Source organism: Lethenteron reissneri, chromosome 21, assembly GCF_015708825.2.
Source record: "Lethenteron reissneri isolate LAM-NWPU_2019-01 chromosome 21, ASM1570882v1, whole genome shotgun sequence".
Classification (NCBI taxonomy): Eukaryota; Metazoa; Chordata; class Hyperoartia; order Petromyzontiformes; family Petromyzontidae; genus Lethenteron; species Lethenteron reissneri.
The window spans coordinates 15,602,597-15,626,297 of NC_083799.1; the positions used below are offsets into that span (position 1 = coordinate 15,602,597).

General features: G+C 53.0%; 1 protein-coding gene across 2 annotated transcripts; it reads right to left on the reverse strand.

The window, feature by feature from the left end:
- Positions 1 to 1,182: 1,182 nt before the first annotated feature.
- LOC133345306 (uncharacterized) lies at positions 1,183 to 19,743 on the reverse strand. Of its 2 annotated transcripts, none has more exons than XM_061555949.1 (5): positions 19,362 to 19,743; positions 16,644 to 16,888; positions 8,712 to 16,329; positions 6,124 to 6,227; positions 1,183 to 5,001 (listed from the first exon to the last, which is right to left on the reverse strand). In XM_061555949.1, the coding sequence occupies exons 2-4, from the start codon at positions 16,740 to 16,742 to the stop codon at positions 6,142 to 6,144; spliced, it is 7,803 nt and encodes a 2,600-aa protein (XP_061411933.1). In that variant the 5' UTR covers positions 16,743 to 16,888; positions 19,362 to 19,743; the 3' UTR covers positions 1,183 to 5,001; positions 6,124 to 6,141. The 2 variants fall into 2 exon arrangements, with proteins under 2 accessions (XP_061411933.1, XP_061411932.1); XM_061555948.1 differs by having other exon boundaries at positions 16,644 to 16,922.
- Between the last annotated feature and the right edge of the window lie 3,958 nt (positions 19,744 to 23,701).

Here is a 23,701-nt window from a genome sequence, read left to right on the forward strand (position 1 = left end):
CGGACGGACACAATAATCCCCTGTGGGTTGGTGGAACCAGTGGGTTCCTACCAGTAAAAGCCAGGTTTGTAGTGCTTACTGTATGTACTCTGAGATGGACCTGAGCCTTCTTACGTTCCTCAGTTTATTTCAAACATTGTCACATTTTTTGCCGCATTTCACAAACCTGAAGGACCGGTTTGACTTTTAAACAATGTTTGTTGTATTCGTGAATACCGCGGATGGACCTGGTGGTGCCTATCACAAGGCAGAGCCACTCACATTAGGACTCTCAACTCCCCCTGTGGGCAACCCACGCTTTGTTGAGGCTGGGCTCCCCTCTCGTGTGGCGCGTGCGTGGTGTTGTTGTGACATGGTGGAGATGTGTGGTATTGTTTATAGTGCTATGGTATTGTTTGTAGTGATATGGTGGTGTTTGCAGTGATATGGTGGGGAAGCAGTATAGCGATTAGCGCACTGCGCTACGAATTCAGATGATCCGAGTGTGAGTCTCGCTCGTGATCAACACCAGTGACGATTATATCTGAACTGGTCCTGGGCCTCTCCTAGGTGGACTCAGCCCTAAATGGGTACCTGTTGCGATGTGCAAACATCACCACTGGGGAGACAAAGGCGGCCGGGCGTGGTGCTGGCCACCCACCCCCTCGTGTGCCGTTCTGGCCTTCATAGGTGCTACTCGCTAACAGCACTTGCCCCTACAGTCTGTTAGGGCTATGCGGGGGATCTTTGTCTGCGGTTTTCGTGATATATCCTCGTCACTGCTCCACACTCGGTCACAACCTAACCCCTCATCACAACTCCACCGAGACAGATCTGCCGTCGTCATCACAACTCCATCCTTATGACAACTCCATCCTTGAGCAGGTACTCCACGAAGAATGTATCGGGGGGTTCTCAGAGGACCACGTGGAGATGGTGCTTGTGAGGTCCAGAATGGGTGAACAGGAGCACGTGGTGAATGAAGATGTAAGGGGAGAGATGAAGAGGTTGTGAGAATAGGAGGTTTGGTTATGAGTTGAGATTTCTACATTTCAGCTCAACGTGTGCCCGCTGTACATTGATGCAATCGGAAGACTTGACCTTGTATGGATGTTGAACATCTTTCGCGTCGTACGTAGCCAACCGTGCTAATCGGGGGGTGAAAAAACGCTTAACATGTTAAAAGATCACAGTACGGGGGACTGAGTTTCAAAGTTTTAATGCTTATCATTCTAGCTGCGATACAAAATACATGCTCAAAGTTCTGTAGCTGAAGTAATTTCGAAACACGAATCATCTCGGATCAAAGTAAACTGCAAGTTGTGCAAGCCCGTGGTGTGTCAGCTGACACAATCTGCTTCGCTGGGCCTCCTCGGAGCAGGCGATTGCGAATCTCCAGATTTTCAGCAGCGAAGTATTTGAACGTTAAAATCTAAAGTACCATTACAACGCCTTCGTGTTAAACAGAAGCTCTACGTTTTCGTTTATTATTCCGAACAAAAAAAAATACGTTCACCAAACCATATAAATTATACAAACGAGTTAATTGTAGCTCTACGATCTATTAGCTCCCGGCATTCCATTAAATGTTTGCGGCAGTCTACACACCTGGTGCATGCCCCCGTTACAACGGACGGTATTCAGCCCCACGGCACAATCGTTATTATTATTGTTATTATTATTAAGATTTTTAATTCAATCTCGAATGTCCCAGCGCAGCCTTCCCCGGCCAATGCTGCCTGCAGCGGAATGAACGCTCAGGGCAGGGAGCGATGGTTGTGTGAAGCGAAACTCACCTGCCGTGTTCCACAGCGACGCGACCCCCGTTGGGGACACGTGTTGTATTTGGACCGTAAAGTCCACTTAGAGTAACTGCAATCGACTAAATACGATAAGTAATTGTTATCACATATAAATAAGCCCCCTCCCCATCCCTTATATTATTGTTGTTGTAAAATCGTAAATACAAATGGTTAGATATTGCAAATCTACTCGCGACCCGATGGGCATCGCAGTGGTCGTCGTCGCACGAGCGGCTCGCAAGGCGCCACTTGGAGCCCTCGTGGAGGTCGCCGCCTTGAACGACCGAGTTTAGTAACAAGCTACATGGCCTGCTTGTTCCTGGTAGCACAAGCAACCACGGGATCAGTGCTGAATGGTGTAATGTAGCTTCCCCCAATGGTGGTGGTGATGGTGGTGGTGACTGGTGGTGGTGATGGTGGTGATGGTGGTGGTGATGGTGGTGGTGATGGTGGTGATGGTGGTGGTGATGGTGGTGATGATGGTGGTGGTGATGGTGGTGATGATGGTGGTGGTGATGGTGGTGATGGTGGTGGTGATGGTGGTGATGATGGTGGTGATGATGTTGGTGGTGATGGTGGTGCTGATGGTGGTGGTGCTGATGTGGTGGTGATGGTGGTGGTGATATCCGACCGCGCGCTATTCGGCGCGACGTCCCGACGATTTCGCTTCTCAGGGCGGGGGGGGGGGCTTCTTCAGGAACTAAAGAAAAACGTCGGACACCGCGTCGAAGAGCACTCGGTAACACGCGGCAGCGCAACTGCCGAACACCTCTGGCAGCGGAACACAGCAGCCATAGGTGCCACCCATTGAGTAGGTTACGCAGACGATCTGTCAGAACTTAACCCCTCCCTGTAGGCACGCGGACTCTTTACCCTCCCCTCCACCTGCGTACGTACGCCTGACGCACCCCCCCCCCCCAGAATCTTATAGAACGGCCGATATTTAATCCACCGCCGGCTGCATTAAAGACTTAAGTTGCGTACTTTGGCCACTGATGTTGCTGAGCTGCGTGATAGTTAGCAGTCAGGGGGGCACGGTGGCACACGAAGTGACACCTCTCCCACAGTCCCACTTCTCCCGGCAGTACTTGTTGTCTGACAGCTGGAGACACTGAACTGTGGCTCATTTGAAGGCCAATGTAGACAAATTATTAGCGAGGCTTCACCCCCCCCCCCCCCCCACGTTTCCTATGCGTACGCACATTGTCAGTAGACCCCCTATACGCTAGCGTACGCATTTGGGTCCACCTCCCCCCCCCTCCACTCGTACGTACTCAATGGATGGCCCTCATACCACGACACGGGGATACATTGGCCGCATTGTCCGTCGGCGTGCTGACGACTCTTCAGAGCTATCGTCGTCATTCGTGCTGCATGCCACGACCGCCATGCCTTTAACATAAAAATCCCCCCCCTCCACCCCACCCCCATGTACTTTCCTTAGCGGAATAACAGACAGGACACGCGGATCTTAAGCAACGATATCGTGAGAGCGGGACCTTAATCAAACACGGCGATCCATTCAGAGACGGCCAGCTCAAAATACAAATAGGAGACTATGGAGAAAGCGCGTGTTGGCTCCCCGCCAATCTCCCAATGCACGCTGACAAAAATCCTCTGCAACGTTTTTGGGGGCCACCCTCCCTCCCTCCCCTTGCGTCTGTGGAGAAGCAACTACGTCGCGAAATGACTTCTATGGGGGGTCTACAAGTGGATCGCCCTGCCTGCGGGTATGTCGAGCGAGCGCTGCGTCGAGGCGCCGCTCCCAGCTCGAAGCTGCCGTTCGCGCAACATTCGTGGCCCACGGGCTAAATGAGCAAAGCGGCATTTAGCCCGTGGGGCACAAACGTTCTTTTTTTTACTTGTTGATGCCACCCGACAGCAAGCTCTTTACGTCGTGATTAAAAGTAGCCCGTGCGGTAACCTTGCCTTGTCATGTAATCCACTCTTATTGTGACGCCACAGGAGCGATGTACTTCTTAATCGAAGTTGCGAACTCATGTCTTTAAAACTCATTTTTGGCACGGCTGGCTACGTGCGGTGCGAAAGAAGTTCAACATACATACATACATAGATAAATTAGTATCACTAAATGTCAGCTGTATTGGTGCTGGATACTGGTTTGGCCCATGGACTTAAACGTCTTGGCTGCGTGGGCGTCACGCCGCCACACTGCCGGTTATTGGAGTGGCAGAATCACTCCCCTGCTTCCCCATCAGCCGCGCATCACTACCTCCCGTGTTACTACCATCAAGGCAATCGAGTATTTTGTATTAACTTCATCATCATCGATGATTTCCTACACCACACTGACATTGTCAGCAATGAATCGCGATGGCACAAGGGTTCTACGACGTATGGCACGGTTTCTATGATATCTCTCTTCACACGCGCACCGGATGCCCCATCGGTCACGTGGCTTTTGCGCGTCACAAAGGGGGCACGCGGCTTCCGCGTGTTTCTCTGCAAAAAAAAGAATCAACGAAGCGACAACTCGTCGACTCGTCGTCGATCCGCCGCCGCCCTCGCGAAGGCATACTCCGCCGCACACGGTGTCACATCGATGAGGTTGTTTTACCACAAGCCTAACCGCGTTGGTCGGCGTGGGTCGGTGAGTCGGAGGGAGGGGAGGGAGGACACCCGGACGGACATGTCACATTGGCACTCGCTGCTCGTGTCCGCGGTGACGGGGGTAAGGGGGTTGAACTCGAGGCCCCCCGGGTTCAGGGCGCAATTGCCGGACACCATTATGCCCTCACGGAAGGTAAACTCAAATAAATAAAAATTGAGAAACTTAAGCTGCCATTGCTTTCGCACTCTAATAGTATCTGCTACACCTGCCCAGCTCACCCACGTGACCTACCTACTTCTCAGGACGCATGAAAATTCTAAATGTAGTCCCAGTACATGCTTGTGTTGTACACGGACGTATGGTATAATCCCCTTGGTAACAATATTTCAAGTATTATGGCGACGGAGAATGTGGCGTACGGCCGAATGCATTGTCTACAGGTCCGTGGAAGGTTCTGATCAGCGTTTGGTTGTTTGCTAGATCAGTGCAATTTGCTGCGTCCTAGAATGTGACGTGGAGCAGTTGTGAATGTGATGCGTCTTGTGTCAGCTGGACGATTTGATGTCCAGACTCTCGAGGGAGGAGGAGGAGGCTTCCCTTGCAGTCAGGTGTGGGTCCAGGCTCACCTCAGCCACCACCGCCTTCATCCTGAAATTAAAACGAAGTTGGGTGCGTGTCAGCTGGAGATCTGTGGATAGCGACATTTTGCCGCGACATATGTAAGAGATGGTCAGTTTAACGCGTAGGCTTTCGCGACCAATATCATCCATAATACATGTTTTTTTTTGGTTTAGATTGTTGAAATATATAAATGTGTCGTTAAACCCGCCACCACCCGACACAGCCAATTAGTAAGGTTTGTCCCGTAACATTGGCATGTTCCGTTTACTGTGCACTGTGCAAATACATAGAGCAGATTACGGCTTTTGGCAGTGTCAAAGGGGTTGCGTAGTGAGGACTTGAGGGTCATGGGCACAGCATTTGAGTGCTTTGTAGTTTTGTTTCGTATTGTTTATAAATGCCTACCGTTGGTAGAAAATACGGTTTTATCACTTTCGCGGGAAGGCCAAAAACACGACGAGGTTTTTTTTTTAATGAGAACACCGTCTTTTCAGAGGTCACTCACAACAGCCCCATCTGGTGGACATGTCACGAGCCGCCACCGATTACCGAGCGGGCTTTTCAGGTACGACTCGCGTCGCGAGCGTTCGAGCCTGTCGTTGATTCCGCACTCTGCAGCACGTGGGTTTACAAGTGAGGAATATCACGTGTTGTGCACTGCTGCACGTGGTGACGTGGTGTGTGTGTGACGCGTCGCCTTGGGGAGCGTCCATAAATGACGTCACGCGATTTTGGACGATTTTGGACCCCCCCCCCCATCGTCACACGACGTCACAAAAAGTCAGACCCCCCCTCAAATTTGACGTCACAAAGCTCTGCCCGCCCCCCCCCCCCCAAAAAAAAACATGCTTCAAATCGCTTTAAACTATTGTCGTTGTAGTGCTTATTTAATGTGGCGCTGCACTCTGATTTTGTAGGAGAAAACGTTTATTAAAAAGTCTATTCAATTAAGTAGAACGTATTGTTTATATTTATTAAAAGTTGTGCATTTTTATGTGACGTCATATTTCTCAACCACCCCGCCCCTGGTCACACATCGTCACAAATGTCTGACCCCCCCCCCCCCCCCCCCCCCTAGGTGCGTGACGTCATTTATGGACGTCCCCCTACCACGAGCAGCACACGGAGGGGTCATGGAGGGTGACTCACCTTCCTGCAGTGACGCCGCTATGGGAAGCTCGCGGGACCCGGTCCGGCCGAGTCGCCCTCCCTCTCCTGGCCGCCCAGAGCCGCCTCGTGGCTCGAACACGATCCTGTTCCCACCCCACCCCCATCAGCGACGCATGGAATTCAACGTTAGGAAGACATTGGCAAACTGTCAAGTGCAGTCAAAATGATCTCCTGCTGCTCAAATGAGCATTGAGGTGGTGATCAGCTCCCTGTTTACAGCTCTCCAGGGATAGTGGTGGATTTTTCATATTCCCAAGGCGGGCGGGGTGGAGGGCGAGTTTAATTTGTCGGATAACCACTGTTAATTCCTCCACCCAGTGGTACGTATTGTATCGACCCTGGGAGGTATGATGTGCTGATTCAATCCATAAACAAGAATTTGAACTTGCGACCTTCTGATTGCGAGCCGCTCGCTCTACCGCTGACCCATCTGGGAAATTGTCTGCCAAGAAGAACTCGGGGCAGGTTGCATTAAACAACCGAAGTGAACATTTTTTTCCCATAATTTACATTTATTTCCATACGAGACTCGGGGGGGAAATGTCCTTCAAAGTTGCCTTCTGCTGTCCGGCCCAAGTCTTCTGCACTTAAGTAATTCCAAAGGGGTATTATTTTAACAACTGTAGGCAGGCCACAACGGTGGGATTAGTTTTGTGGCAGGGGAATTGGGAGGGTGTCAGAGGAGCACAGTGGATAGAGGGCTTTCGTGGTGCTGAGTTACACAAAATAGATGAGAATGCTGTTTATTTTTAGCATATATTTTTAAACAGCTGCTTCTGCTGCTGCTGTCTCGGACCGTGAAGATTGTTGTCTGCGTCTGAAAACGGAATCCTGACAAACTGTAAATGTTTGTAAATGTTTGGCAGGGGTTACGTTTGAAAGTTGACATCGTGCGGCGATGTAAAACTGTTAGAGTGAAGTCAGTCTTTTGATTTCCCGCAGCGGCGCTGAATTACTTAGTAAACATAATTTTCATCGGCGTAGCTCCGCTGATGAAATAACTCCCTCGTATGTTGTAGAAGCTGCCCGCAAACTTGTTACCCCAACAGTAATGGATTTTCAAAAGAACTTGGGCATGGATTTGAAATTAATACCCATCACAATTATTGCTTCCACTAAAACATGTGTTAATTCACGTCATACCCACACAACGTGTGTAAAAGCAGATTGTTTTTAAAATTCCGTCGTCTGTCGCTCACCGATGACACACAAAGTGCAGCGAACAGATGGAAAGCATCCGGCCGCACCGCTGCTCTGCCATTACCAGACACTGCAGCAAGCCCACGATAGAGCAATTGCAGGTGCGTCGCAGCAAAAGCCACAGCGTGCGCATCAACTGCAAAGAGCAGGCGGGGGGGGGGCGGCCTTGCGTGCTTCATGCTCACTGCAGCCAGCCGAGGACGTTTCCGAAAGGTGTGAAGCTCGGAGCTCATTCCCAGCCAAATGACGCGCATGCTGCTCAGCTGTGCGTCTCACGCGGACCTGCTCGCCCCCATCCCAGCGGCACAGACCTGGCGCCGAGGAAGCCTTGTGCTGGTGGGCCCCGGCGGCTAGGGACGCCTTCTGTTGGGAACTCTCACGCATGCTTTGCAGCAGCTGCTCTGTCTCTCGCAGGCTCTGCTCCAGGAGGACGAGATCCTCATCCATGCTGCTCGTTAAAGACGCGTTGTTAGTCGGGACATTCTCTTTATATGGATCGCAGGAAGTGATCCAGACTTGCTTTGAAACATTTCTCTTGGGTGTCGGACTCCCTTGAACGCCCATCGTGTCTTTGCCCCTCCACACCGCTCTCTTTTCCGCTATATTGTCGTCCTTGCCGTTCCTAAGCTTCAACAGAATTGGCAGCGACTGCTCTTTGTTCATTCTCTTTGCGTCCACTGTCCTGGCACTGGCTGTGGAGATCGTGGAGTGAATATTGAGCTGTCTCCTGAGCGTTAGCGGCGCCGAAACCGCCGCAGATCGTTTAGCGGCGACGGGACCCACGGGCGGGCTGCAGGCCATGCGAGATGAGCTGCTTTGGCGCTCATCCCCCAGGCTCGGTGCGGTGCCTCCTCCTCCTCCTCCCCCCGCTCGACACGCGGTTGGCGAAGAGCGTGGCTCGTGCGTATCGTGCGGCGGACGAGGCGACTGTGCGCACGTCCTGCGGGAGAAACCTCCCAGCAGGGGCAACGAAACCAATAATGTGCGAGGAAGAGGTGGGACCTCTCTGACTATTTCCCTCGGTTTTCTCGCAACGGATCTAATCTCAATGAAGGTCGGCGACCGCCACGACGTCTGTTGCCGACACCCTTCCCTAACCCCTCGTGCCACGTTCGCTTTTGCTGAGGAGTTCATCTCGCCAACCGACTCTCCGCGGCTGTCCTCGCCGCGAGCGGCAAGCGCGGGTTGCGTGGTGGCCGCACCGCGTGCCCCAGCGGCGCGTGCGTCCTCGCGAATCGCCGGCGGCTTTGGTGCCGTCGCGACGCGCTGCGCAACCGAATCCTTCCAATCGCACGCCCGCAGCTGACGCGTGCTACAATGAGTGCGCGCGCCAGCGTGGTCGTCTCTCCTCGCCGCGAGACACTCACCTTGTGGCTCCGCGCCAGCAGCGCCCTTGCCTCCTCGAACGCTCGACTCGCACCGCAGGCGACTGAGCTCGCTGCTTTGCTGTTGAGTGCATTCCTCCGTCGCCGTGCGCCGAACGCCGCAGGCAGACCGCTGCTCCACGTGCGCCTGCGTCGACGTGGGCTGCGTCCCTGCCTCCAAATGCCACGGGGTTGTCGCTGCCGCCTCTGTGGGACGCTGCGGATTTTGATTGAGCTGCTGATTATTCGTGAGTGCTTTGTTGGTGAAAATAACGCACTGCGCTGCGCCCTCAGCGGCCATCAGGGCGCCCGTGTGGGCAGAACTCGTCCTCTCGTCACACAGTGGGTTGTCGTGCGGGTACGCGGCCTCGTTTGACAAAGTGCGGTCGGCGTCATCGTCTTGGCCTTTGTGCACGTCCCTCCACTGCGTGCTCGTCGCCAAGCCGGCAGTCTTGTCTTTCTGTTTCTCGGCTTGCTGTCGCTTGAAGTTTTCCTCGGCGATCATCAGCGGGGTCTTGAACGCTCTCTTGGTGACCGGTTTTGGCTTCTTCTGGGGGCTCGTGCGTTGCGGGCTGATTACGGACGTCTCGAGCGGATTGGATTTGTCGGGTTTGAATATGACCGGACGCACTATTGGGCCAGATGTAATGTGAAAATGTTCTACGTTTGATTCCAGGTATTTGTTGATGGCGTTTATGTCTCGCAATGTGACAGCAGACGATGACTCCTGGTTTTTCAAATGTTGCTTCAACTTGTTCGGAGAGGCATTGGCCACGTCGGCATCGTTATTTTGCCTAGGCACAGACGCGTCGCACTGCACTTTGTCTTGCGACGGCTGAGCGTCCGCAGCCTTTTTCCTAAACGGAATGGGGGCGTACGAAGATATCGGTGGACCTGGCATGTCCAACGTCCTCACTCGAAAGGGCAGCTTGCGGACGCCCATTGGTTCCTGGCCATGCTGGCTCGCGTGCGTCGGAGACGAGGGGTACGACGGCGGCCTGGAGTCGTCCTTGAGCGTGTCCGGAGGTGGCGGGGGTGGCAGTGGCAGATCTTCTGCAACGACCGCGGCGAGGACTTCGGGCGGCGGAGGCGGCAGTGAACCCTCGAGCTCGCATTCGAATGGAGGAGCGGGCAGGGGTAGCTCCTCTTGAAGGGTCGCGTGCTTAGCCTGGGCCGCCGGCTCCGGTGGAGGAATTTGAAAACGCGGCTCCCGTGCAGCCTGCTTCGGGAGGCCCTTCTCACTCTCATCTCGCGGCCCCGTTGTGTTTTCGTTCGCGCAAGTAAACGCACGCGACTTTGTATTCTCTGTAGATGACTGTTCACTGGTTTCTGCGCTTTCTTGAGGAGCCTTGCGCTCCTGTAACTTCCCTCTCGTGTTGTGGGCGTCTTTGTGGACTTCGCCACGGCACTCGGTGTGCCGAGGCGTTGGATCCTGAGTTTCTCGATGTGCGTTTGCGTCGATTTCTTCATTTTCCAGTGTATCACTGGCCTTCAAATCAGAGGGAGTTCCTGCCGATGCAGGGGAGCCCTCCTCGCCGGAGGTCCGATTGTTGTTATCGTTGGTCACCTCGACCAGGAGGTGGCCGTCGTGGTACACGGAGGCAGCGTGCTGGACCAGTGGCGCATTCCGCTGAAGGGTCTGCAGATCTTCCGCGATGTCGACCTGGCGCACGACCTCCTTCCCGCGGCTGAACGATTCCATCAAACTTTGCTTCGCGGCTTCCACGTTGCCCCTGACCACTTTCTCCCTTTGTACTTCTCTCACCAGTTGTTTGGCTTCTTCAAAACTCCTGCGCGCATCTTTCACGTTCACCTTCGCGACTTCTTCGCATTGGACCCGACTCTCTGTAATAGGGCCCGACTCTGGGGTGTGCGTGCTCTGTGTTTCAAGCAGAGTTTCGCTTGCGTTCGCTTGAGCTGCACTCTGACCCTCTGCCTCTTGGCTCGCAGCACATCCGTCAGCACTTGCAGGCGCCTCCGAACGTCGGGGCGTAGCATTCACCGCTTCGCCGGGCGCTTTTTCACTCGCCGTCCCCGACTTGATATTGGAAGCGCAGTACTGTGGCCAAACGGGAACCTTGATGGCATTTTCATTTCCAGACTCTTTTAAGGCTGCCTCAAACGACTTGCGTATCGCCTTCACATCCACCCTCTCTTCCGTGTCTGCGAGCACGGGACCGGCACGGCTCGCGTCACAGGATGCAGCCGCTTCAAGCTGCTCCCCCTGGTCCTGCAGGAGCTGCAGGTAGCCCAGGGCACCGCTGTTGATGCACGTTGTGTAGAAGCGTACGTTTCCCTTGCGGATGTAATCCAGCTCGAGCTTTCTCGGCGTTGGCTTCTCTGCAGAGGCCAAGAGGCTCTCCTTTGCCCCTTTAACATTGCCAGCTATGACTTCTTCTTTCTGGCCACTGCCGTTGTCATCTTGGTTTTGCAGCGAGTAGACCGTCATCTTGACGCTGCCCTGGAGACACTCCTGTATAAGGATTCCGTTCTGAATCCCAGATGTGTCAGTGTCGGGATATTCTCTCGCTGTTCCATCAACTCGGTCGCCTTCTTTGTCATCCTCACACGTGCTTGACTGCGTCATCAACTTGTCCAGAATCTCCTTCAGGTTGCCCCTCTCCTCCTTCTCAATTGCGACCTCCTGCCTCTGGGGCTCCCTGTGGGTGAGCAGCTCGTTGAGGATACTTCCAATGTCGCCATGTATGGTCTTCTCATTTTGAATCTCTGGCTGCGAGTCTGGGTTCATGAGCTTGTATTTGGATATGTGCATGTTTCCTTTCTCGCTGGGTTCCAGGATCATGCCGTGAGACGATTCCACCACGTTGCAGTGAATCAATGACTGCAAAGTATCCTTGATATTTTTCCCACTAATTTCTGGATCTTTTCGTTCCGGCTGATGACCTGACGAGGTTTCAAAGGGCTGATCCGTGATTCTCACATTCCCCTGCACAGCACACTCGTTCCCCAGAGAAGGAGACGCCGTGCCCTCTCCTGGTTCATCCTGTTTAGGATTCGTGTCTTCGTTGGTCAATATAACCTCGGTCAACTGTGGAACCTCTGTGGGTTCATCTATAACCAACTCTAAAGGTGGCTTAAACGCCGCCTCTGTTGCATCCTGGTCGTCAGCATCATCATTCCCCTTCACTGTCTCCATGCTCTCTGCAGACTCTGGTTCCTCTGGTGGCAAGCGGCCTACTGTGGTCATGTGCAGAGGTTGTTCCCGGCTGTCCTCTGTTTGACAGCGTTGATCTTTCTCAAGGGCGTCAGCAGACTTCGCCATCTCCCCTTCTGTAATCTCGTCACACTGCGATGTCTTCTCTGTCTCCTCAGCCGCGGGATATTCCGGCTGACGGCGCTCAGCATCTGCCCTTTCCTGAACAGCTACTTCTTCGGTGTGTTCAACTTTCTCAGCTTTTGTTACCGTCTCTGAAACATCCGTGGAGCACGACATCTCCGATTGACCATCTGTATACGCACTTGACGATTGGGGCTGTGCGTGATCTGCCCTATCGTGGTGACCTTCCTGCCCCGGCCCTTGCGCTTCATCCATCTCCCCGTCCGTTTCTCTTATCGCTGTCCCATGTGGCACCTCCACCTCTATTATCTCAGCAGACCGTTTGATGTCCGTTTCTCCCTCGTTACCCCCCTGGCTTATGGCTTCATCCCTCCCGGCGCCTCTCGCCGTGTCCCTCATCTCCGTGGCCTGCACAGTCTCTGGCTGTTCGTTCCCAGTGGCTTTTAAAAACTCGACCTGTGTCACCTCCTCCTTCATCTCGTCGTCTTTATTTTGCAGGTTCGCACACTCATCAAGCTCATTGGCTATCTCCGTGATCTGCGTCGGCTGCGACGTCTCCAACTCTAAAGGCTCTGCTTGTTCCTGGCTATCTACCGGTCGTGCGCTCTGATCCTCATCGACCGCTTCAGCCGAACCTGAAGCAGTCTCGTCAGCGCGTGACGCCTCCGCTTGGGTTATCTCTGCGGACTGCGCCACTTGTGCTACGTCGTCCGCAATTGGTGCCAGGGACTGAAGACGCTCTATGTCCTCCCGCTCTTGGCTCTTGTCTCGCTCCAATTGTTCAGCCTCGGCGATGTCATCTTCTGTTTTGGTGGTCTCAGTCGACGCTGGCATCTCTGGCGGGTCGTGGGGCTTACGTGTGTTCTCCTCGCCCTCGTCTTCTCCTCTTAGGCACTCTTCCTTCTCCAGCCTCTCGGCCATTTCAATGATCTCAGAGGGCTGCGATGTTTCGGACCGCTCATCTGTGACTGGATTCTGGGGCTCTACCCTTTGCTGGATGTCTTCCTGTTTCAGGTCTTCAGCTTGGCCCGTCTCGTGCTCAACATCTGCATTCCCAGGAGACTGGAGCTTCTCCAAATCATCGTCTGTGATCGACCTTAAATGCTGCTGCTTGTGCATCACCACCGGTGCACCATCGTGGTCTCCTCGTTGCAGGCGCTGGTCTTGTCCAAACCCTCGAGACATCTCTGAGACCCCAGTAGGCTCCTCCTCCACCGCCTCCTGCTCGCTTGTAGTTGGCATCACAGACTGCAGGTGCTCAACCTGTTCACTTTCCTCACGAGGTCCTTCCATGTACCCTTTGTGATCAAATGGCGAAGGCTGGTCTAGCTCCTTCGGCCACTTGTTACATTCAGCTTTTTGAGAATCCTCTGACGTCGTGTCAGCTGATTGCTCAGCGTGAGCCTGATACGTCGAGTTGTCATGCTGTGAGGATTTATTCTCATTTTTTTCCACTTCTAGCTTAGCATCTTGTTCCAGAACGTCAAGTTGCATTGCTTCTTCTACTTCTGTGATCGCGTGCATTCCACATTCGTTGGCATCTGGTTCGACGTTTACGAGCATCTCTCTTTGTCTAGGGGGATCGTTTCTCTGAGTGTGCCGCAAATTATCGGTCTTCTCTGCGCTATTCGAATCGTCAAGTTTATTCAGTCGCTTCGTACTCTCAGCTCGCCCCAGATTGCTGTCCATTTCTAAATTCCACACGAGGTTGCTCTCCTCAAATTGCTGCAAGTATTGGTCTAATATTTCGGTTGGTTCAAGACTCTCGACTGAGCCAATCAGTGTCTCTGCAGACGGGTCTAGGCTTTGGGGTAATGTTTTGTCTAAATCATTGGTAGCTTGTGGCACCAATGCATGGGGCTGGTTTTCTGCTTCGCCTGTGCCCTCTGATTCAATCGTGTTTAACTGATCCAGATCCTCACGTGCTAACTGCATGTCAAAATTATCATTGCTTTGTGTGTTTTCAAGATTATTTGGGTCATACTGTTCATTCATGTTGACGTCCTTTAAGCTACTGGCATCTTCAGTTACCCCAGTTTGAACCGATAGATCTGCAGACTCCAGTTCTTCGGTTGGAGCCAGAGCTTCGGACATTTCAGACGGCATAAGTTGTTGCTGCTGCTCCTCCCGTGGGTTGTCTATTCCAAGATTTTCACTCCTCTGCATTTGTTGATCCTGCGGCTCTTCATTCGGGCTCAGCTCTGTTGCTGTACTTTGTGATGGCACAAGCTTTTCAGGTCCTGTATTTTCTGTCACCTGCTCTTGCTCGTGAACATGCGTTCCCATGAGTGGCTCTACGTCCATCGCTTCGTTCGTTTCCACTCCTCGTTCTTTATCGTCGACTGGATCCAGGCACGTGTTCAATTTGTGGATTTCAATTAGATTCACTTCTTCGGAATGCATCACTGTTCCGACGTCTTCGACCGTGCCGACTGACTCTCGGTCAGCGGTGTCTCCGGGCACGCCATCGGGTTCTGCGATCTTTGATTTCTCTTGCGCATATTCTTGATCCGCACCTTGAGGCAATTCTCCTTCTGGTGAGTGTGCCGCCGGTACGAGTTCCTCCATTGCGTCTTCCTCTTTCTCATCATCTGCCTCGGTGACATACACGGCAATCCCAGCGTCACCATATTCCAATTCGGTAGAGGTTCGGACTGCTGGGCATGAACTCTTTCGTGATTGTTCTACATCTCCTGCTTCCTCTGCGACATTGGTTTCTTCTCGATGTGCAGTATCTACCGCGACCGAATCCGCAGTTTCGATTTCATTCACGTTGTGCTTAGGCTGCACATCACCCATGTCTTCTCCTGTTAGCTGTCTCTCTTCAGGTCCATGCTCGATGTCTGCGCCCTTCTGCTCCTCTGCTGTCTCAACATTCACAGCTGCCCGCACTTCATCAAACTTCTCCTGTTCGGTTGCTGGGAACGGTCCACGCTCCTCCAATTCCATTGCACGTTTTACGTCCTGCTCACACTCGGAGGTCGTTAAATCTTCTGAAATCTCCACCGGGTCATATTCTTCACGGGATCGCAGAGATACTATTTCTTGCTCAAGGTCCTCAAATGCCTGCTCTTTTTCTGGACGTAAAGTGTCAGCTGGCAAGAGTATTTCGGGTTGCTCCTCTTCAGCAGCTGGCTCCAGTGCTGCGAGTATTGCTGGTGTGTTATTGTCATCTTTTTCTTCTGCATTCGCCACTTTTTCCAGTGCCTCTGCTTGCTCCAAGTCCTCAAATTCATGCTCATGCACTCGAATCGCCTCTTCGTCTGATTGCAAATTCTTCAATTCCTGCTCGAGATCCTCAAATCCTTGCTCCACACTTGAGTCCTTAGGTTCGGCTTGCCCTTCTCTTTCTTCACCCGCTTGCGGATGGTGGATGTCTGACTCAGTTGCTGGAACGGTATCTTTCACGTTCTTCAGACTGCCCTCTGAGCTCTCCGTCTCTGATTTGAGTCGAGTGTATCCGGCCTTCACAACACAAGCATCGTCTAAGACCTTGCTTTCTTGTGTCTCAGCTTCGTCCATTTGCGGAATGTGTATTTCTAAACTATCAGCTGGTTCTGTGCCTCCTATGTCTTTCAGCGAATCCGTTAAATCTCCTGTCTTTGATTCGTCACGAGCGGCATCTGCCTTCTCAACGCAAGCATCGTCTAATGCTCTACTGTCTTGTGTCTCACCCTGATGCTCAAGAGCTTCATCTGATGCTTCTGTTGGTTTGGAATCCTCTAACTCGTCAGCATGATCTTGTTGATCTGAGATCGCCGGTAAACTCTCAAGAGCTTCATCTGATGCTTCTGCTGGTTTGGAATCCTCTGACTCATCAGCATGATCTTGTTGATCTGAGATTGCCGGTAAACTCTCAAGAGCTTCATCTGATGCTTCTGCTGGTTTGGAATCCTCTAACTCATCAGCATGATCTTGTTGATCTGAGATCGCCGGTAAACTGACTGTGCTGCACTGAGTCCCTTGGGCCTCACCGGGAGCCTTTGTGGGCTGCGGTGCAGGAGGTCGGTCATTCTCGCCACTTGAGGCGAGTTGTCCGTTTCGCTGGATCTCCATGCCTCCTTGTGTGTGATCTGGTTCCGGCCCTCGAGTTTCCTGTGGATGCGAATCCTCAGTTGCCTCGGCCTCCTCTGCGTGCCGAGTTGTGTCAGCCTGCCGAAGCTGGGGACCTTGCTCAGTGTCTCCACGCGGTGGAAACGTCTCCGAGTCGTCGTGCCTCCCCTCCGTCGCCGGCGTCTTCTCGACGTCTTCCTGCCCAGCAGCCGCCTGCTCGCGCCGCTCAGCTGCCTCGGGTCGCTCGGAACTTGCGGCGTCTTCGTTCAACTGTTGAAATTCGCAAGTGACATCACCGTGTGTTATGACGAGCTTTCGTACGATGCTTACGCTTTAAATAAAAAAAATCTGCCATAGACCTCGCTGCGTCCAATGCACTTTACCGTTTCAGCAACATCTGCTTGTGCAAACGCAACGTCTTAGAGCTGTGAATGTGTTACATCGTGGGTTCGATGTCCCCATAAGCCTCGGCTCGGGATACCGCTAACGCCGCAGCGTGACGCATAAGCTCACAGTCGCAGCTGTGTTTACGGATGGAGCTGTCGAGGCTTGGGCTGAGTGAATCATTATCGCGCCGTGCTCACTCTGCGCGTAGCCGCGTCCTCCTCGTGCTCGCACCGCTCGCTGGCGTCCGTCCGGCCGCCCTCGCCCACCACCACCTCCTGCTCCAGGCCACGTTCCATGGCGTGTATTCCTCTCGCGGGAGGGAGCTTCTCCGGGTCACGCGGTCTCGGCGGCCTCGTTAGCGAGGGGGCAGCAGCGGCGGCGGCGGCAGGCAGAGTGGAGCGCCGCTGCAGCAGCTGACCTCGCGGCCTGGCTATTTGCGGCGCTGTGAATACCATAAATTTAAAAGCGGACAAAGACTGGAAATGCAATTAGTTTGTGAGAAAGGGCAAGCAGTGGCGTGGTTGGTTGGTGCGCAGTAGCTCACTAAAATGTCTTCCGTGTATACGAGAGCGTTAACCTGGGTTTTTCTCAAGGTTCTCAGATTTCCTTCCACATGGCAAATACTCATTCATGAAAACAGCCCATCATCTCCAACGCAGGATCCTCCTGAAAGAAAGCCTCGAGGCAAAGGCTCCTGCTGGGTAAATAACGAGTGTTTGGCACGTGGGCTGAAACCAGAGTGCCCTGGGAAATCCCACGCATATGAAGGCGTGTTAACATTCAACAATCTGCACAGGCGTATTCGAGAATAATTTGCCGCACAATCAGTGACTGTAACTGCCATCTCCCGGTCACCTCGCAGCCCAAGCCGAAACCACATCTGGTGCTAACCAGGCTGAAAACCTGCTGAACTTCCACGATCTGACAAGATCTGGCACATTCAGGGTGATTGGGTCATAGGAAACAACCTCAGCATTGGGTACTCGTCACGAGTAAAGGCAACCTCTGATTTTCATCTCGTGTATTTAAGAATACAACGATATTTTAAGACTTATTCTTTCCATTGTTATTACCTCCCGTCATCGTACTCAATTGGCTTCCAGACAAGTGTGTGTGTGTTTATATATAAAATCTCCCAAATAGCAAGCTGGCGCGACACAGCCCAGCAGGGAACGCTTGCGGGACGAGCGGCCCAAATCTATTTTGGCGTGTCCATCGCCAACAGCACCAACGCCTCGTGCCCTCCGTCCAGCCGCGTTCTTTACAGCAACGCCATACAGAGTAGTAGTAGTAATTACGAATACTGTGGTAGTTAATTATACACTGGTTAACTTTTGCAGCTGTTTTAGACTAATTTCAGGGTGCTGATTCCAAATCTGATCTCAGATTTGCTCTATCACATCTCATTTTTATGCTATCGGCATACCCCATTTTCATTGATTTGACCCGAAATTAACTCTGTCACTTTTGATTGCAAGTTGTTACGAGTCAGTGACTGCTTTAGTGTTTAAATATGGTGATGTATTTTTAGGATGGTGTGCTTATAATATCATTTTATGTAGATAGCCACATTTATTTAATATTTTTCTTCTGCAGTTTTTATTGAAAATGCAATATTTTATATCTCAAAAACCTGATGTGATAGACATCAGGTTTTTTTGGAATCAGCACCCCAAAATTACCTTAAAACCGTTGGAATACCTTGTGCCAGAAAAAGTGTGTTGACCAGTGTTATTGTACATGCCATCACAACGACCATCATTCAAACTGTTCAGAAAAGTCATGTGGACTTGGACAAGGCACGTGACGGCTGGAAGGGCTGGATGACGCCCCGATGGTCGAGACTAATGACGGATTGACAGCCACGAAACGGAGTGCGTCCGAGAGTCGTGCCCCCTGCACGAGACGAGTCGTGTGCACGTGCTGCGTGGCTTCATCGCATCGCAGGAACGCCGAGAGATGGCCAACGCCCGGCGGAGGCCTTCATCCAGCAGTGGAATGATCACGGCTGATGATGACGTTTGCCGAAGGACCAATTTCGTGCCATCCACGTATGACCGGTATGACATTGATACCCTTAGAAATTCATGAACCCGCAATGAGGGCGCTGTGCGGCATCTCGCTGCTGCATCGTTCTGCGACGCGGCTTTATGAATTGCGTCTCTTGCGCCGACACGGACCGAGGGCCGCGTGCGGATTTTTGCAAGATCGCTGTCGCGCACACTCGGGAAGCATTGCCGCATCGTAGACACACGGGATGAGCGCTCGCGCGTGGCATTGCCTTGTTCGGTTTTAAGTAGAGCGGCGCGAAGGAACGGCTCCGGTTACCAGACCTCAACCCGAACTTGTAAGTGAGCGCTGCCTTGGCTTCCATCTGTCCACCCACACGGGCACATTAATCAAGCCGCAGCCCCGGCACGCGCTGATGCGCCAACAGAAACAGCGGCAGCAGCAGCGGCCGCAGCGGCGGTAGCGAACACTTGAGCGGCCTCCAAAAATACCCGCGTCTGAAAAAGAGCTGCCCCTGTAACGCGACCGAGGGATCGCGACATTGGAAACGTTTAGAAGCGAAATCGGTCAGCACCGGACCGGACCTCACTGCGCCAAAACGCAACGACTGCCTCCCTCCTCCCTCCCTCCCTCCTCCTCCTCGTGCGTGACTGACGCGAATGCGATCACTCGCCTGGGGTCAAATCAATCTCATCGATCAATCCCTCCCGAGCCCTCCTTCCCCCACCCCACTGTGACATCGCGAAAGGCAAAGACGAGGAGCTGGGTCCGCGCGCGAGCGATGTTACTCCATCCCCCTCTTGTGCAGGGACAGCAGATGCCGCTGCTGCTGCTGCTGTCACAGCTGCTGCTGGTGCTACCGCTACCGCTGGTTGTGTACGATGCGCCCGCCCGGTGCAGCTTACTGGTTTTCTGTATTCGTCCTTCTTGCTCCGATGGTCCCCTCGGGGTGGAGCGTGTGGAGGAGAGGATGGCAGCTTGGCTGCGACGCGCTTCGAGCCTCCTTTGTCCTCCCGAGCCGAGCTGCGCGGAAAAAAAAAACCTCGTCGCGTCTCGCGTCACTCGCCAGCGAGTGATGGTGACGATGCCGGAGAAGACGACGACGAAGATGACGACGACGACGACGACGGCGAGTCGCCGATGTTTCTCGACACGCGTGTCGCGCCGACCGTGCAATGGTGCGCGCTCGTCAGGAGCTTGCAACACGCGCGCCCCCCTCTCTCTCTTTCTGACCTCTCTGATTGCGGAGGGGGGGCGGGTGGTGGTGGGCTTCTGTCAGTGTGCTCCCCTCCCGAGCTCCGCACCATTTGTGGAGAGGCGAGGAGGAGCTGCCCCCCCCCCCCCACGCGGCTTGCGGGCATCCGCGGCGTCCAATCCTGGGGCAGACACTCCGGAGCGCGTCACGCCAACACTGCCCCCCGATGTTTATTCATCAGCCACTTCTGTCTGTTTGTTTGTTTTGTCCGTCAGTAATTGCGGAGATGACAGGCCCGGCTTATTGCACCGTGACTGAAAACGACGCTGTCGTGTCGCTGAATATTGGCAGGGGGGATGGCACGTGTCCTGCTGTCGGTCCTGCCGCTAAGTTTCTGAATTCTTCTTCTTCATCATCATGGCCTCCGTGACGCACCATGCCCCGTTATGTTGTGCGGCGTCTTTGAACGCGACGTGTGTGCCCACGTCGTACGCTTCTTATTGCTTCGTCGTCATCATCAGCAGCAGCAACAGCGGCAGCAGCCATGCTCAATCCACTGCTGGATCAGCAGCCATCGTCTTATCACTGCGCGATACACGACCAGATGCCAGAGTGTCTTAGACGTAGTTGATTTGTGTTTTCGCACATGTACGGTATTCCGATGTTCGTGCTATCGGCGTCATTCCACGCCCATACGTCTCGCAGAGCGATGCAACATTACCCTGTGATGCAGTCCTCGAGAACGACCTCTGGAATTTAAACAACAGGGGTGTTTCCGTGGCCCCCTTCAAATTGCCTCTCGCCTACGCTAGGTGGTGCATCTCAATTGCCCTGCTGTACATATTCAGTGCCGGCATAGCGAATTAAGAACCAATTTGAATGCAGTTGGTCGGTGACCAAATTGAGACAATGCACCCGCATTACTGCAGAACCAGCTGAGGTCTAGAATCGATGTACAGGGTCGAATACGATTTCTCCTCCCCCCGGGAACTATCCCCATGAGCAATGCGTCTCCCGCTGCACGGAATCTCAGCGGCTCTGGCTCAGGGTTTCCATCCGCCAGCCGAGTGTTCGCAGCCACACCAAATGGGCATTTCACTGTCGCTCGGCAGGGCCACCACGGCACGGACGCATCACGCAATGTTCCACCCCGTGAGGAGGGTCATCCACAACCACGGGGGGAGCCCCATCTGCATGGCCACGTTTGTTGAGTGTGTTGTGTACGGATGCACGTGGGCAGCAGTAGTGCAAGCGATTAGTTCGCGCTGCGCTACGAACCCGGCGACCCCAGTTCGATTGCCGCTCACGGCCAACACCAGCCGCGATGATCTGAACCGGTTCTGGGCCTCCCCTAGGTTGACTCGGCCTCAAATGAGTGCTGTACCTGGTTCGGCGTGTAGCAAACATCGCCACGAGGGAGACAAAGGCGGCCCAGGCGTGGTGTTGGTCACCCACCCCTCGTGTGCCGTGCTCGCTAACAGCACTTGTCCCAACAGTCAGGCTATACTGGGGGGGGGGGGTCTTTGTATGTACGTTGAACTTTCTTCGCACCGTACGTACGCCAACCGTGGCTAATCGGAGGCGTTGTGAGTTCGCTTGTGCCCTCACGTGTGGGATTCGCAGTGGTCCAGTAACGCATTCAGAAGACGTCGTTACTCAACAACGCGTGCCATTAGCTCAATCCCCAACGACTTCATGCCGAATATCAACACCGCACCGCAGGGCGCGCACCCAGCGCCATCGAACACTAACCACGCGGCACGCCAGAAACACGCGCGCATATCAAATAACAATCGTTAATAATGAATAGAGTCCGCGCATCACACGTCTCGTTAATTCGTTCGCAATTGATTACATGTAATATTTCACGGCGTCAACACGCTTGCAGGGAAGACAGCGGTGGGAACGGAACATGTTTTTTAAAATTTGTGTCTGTGTAGCTGCGGGCGCAGAGCAAGCACGGCAGAGTGGCCCAGTCGAGTAACATATGTACGTGATATATATACTGTATTGATGTTCTATTATGGAGAACGCGATGTTCCAGCGCCTGGCATGGCGAATTCCCGTTGGGCTGTACGAGCAGTACACAGCATCGTGCAACAGGGGGGAGTGGAGGGTTTTACTAGGTTACGGCAGTACGTACTGCAACCGCCTGAACATGATACGGCAAGCCATTATCAGTGCCCTACCTTATTACAGACCAATTCAGACCTTGTTGGTCACCCCCGTGCCCTTATAAATAGCAACGTTCATCCTACAATGTCCGTATTGAAACGGCTGTACGCCGGATGGACCTGAAATCTGAACCGTGTGGATTGACAGATATGGGTGAGTCTGTGGGTCTGTGTGCGGTGAGTCTGTGGGTCTCTGTGTGGTGAGTCTGGGTCTTTGTGTGGTGAGTCTGTGGGTCTCTGTGTGGTGAGTCTGTGGGTCTCTATGTGGTGAGTCTGGTCTCTGTGTGGTGAGTCTGTGGGTCTCTGTGCGGTGAGTCTATGGGTCTCTGTGTGGTGAGTCTGTGGGTCTTTGTGTGGTGAGTCTGTGGGTCTCTGTGTGGTGAGTCTGGGTCTTTGTGTGGTGAGCCTGTGGGTCTCTGTGTGGTGAGTCTGTGGGTCTCTGTGTGGTGAGTCTGTGGGTCTCTGTGTGGTGAGTCTGGGTCTTTGTGTGGTGAGTCTGTGGGTCTCTGTGTGGTGAGCCTGTGGGTCTCTGTGTGGTGAGTCTGTGGGTCTCTGTGTGGTGAGTCTGTGGGTCTCTGTGTGGTGAGTCTGTGGGTCTCTGTGTGGTGAGTCTGTGGGTCTCTGTGTGGTGAGTCTGGGTCTTTGTGTGGTGAGCCTGTGGGTCTCTGTGTGGTGAGTCTGTGGGTCTCTGTGCGGTGAGTCTGTGGGTCTCTGTGTGGTGAATCTATGGGTCTCTGTGTGGTGGATTGACAGGTATGCGTACATGTTATAATTTATGATTTTGAAAGGTATGAATGTACTATGATACTATTCATACACAGATGGTATAACACCGGTCCTTCAGCAAACGCCATCAACCGTGATCAATCCACTGCTGGATGAAGGCCTTTTATACAGGCGTCGCCATCTCTCACGATCCTACGATATCAACTAAACTATTTTTAATTTTACCAGGTAAGTCCCACTGAACTATCTAGCTGTATTTCATAAGCGACCTGGCCACACATGATAGCTCAACGAAGTGGCTCAGCATCGCGTGGAAATTTATAGCAGCCAAATACTCTGAACGCGTGATGTCGATTAGAAACGTGGAGGGGAAACCAGGAGGACCCGGAGAAAAATCCACGCGACGAGAGAGACATCGCAAACTCCAAATATACAGCAGGGTCTGGATCGAACCGACGACCTCCTTGCATAGCAGGCGAGGGAGTTAACATCTCACCACGGCGGCGATCCATCCGGCACCTGCACGCGAGCTGATCGCACGGCACCCATCATTATTCTCGACTTCTAAGGACGTGTTTCTGTCCAATCCCACTTGCCCTCACGGTCACAATGGTGCTCGTAACCTGCGTGTGTTCCCTATTTTGTGAATTCTTGGATAAAACTTCACCGAGTAACGATTCAAACTGAAGTGAGCGCAAGGCAGCCTGGGAGATATTTGGCATTCCCGTGTCGGGAGCCATGCTCTTAAGTGGAGGTGTGATATTGACTAATCACAAAGAGGGGCAGTATGTTACAAGGGTGACGGCTCGAGTCGACCCCTGTCTGGGATTAGAACTCATGGGATTACGTTTGTGATTTGAGAGCTTTGCCGCAACACCAAGGGGCTAGACTAAAAGAGTCCGATTTGTCATTTTTTAAAAAATATATAAATGTGGTGCATTTAAATAATCAACCAGCCGTTGATTCATTGACAGAACGTGTTCATTACAAACCAAGGCAATACGCTGGTCTTGCGCTCGTATTGCCGCTTGTTTGGAGAGACCGGTGATCACATTTTCCTATCGATCGACACTCGATGGAAATAAGCCGCATCATGTGGACATCACCACTTCCACGCTCGGCCTGCAGATGTAGCCAGAGCGTCGAGCAG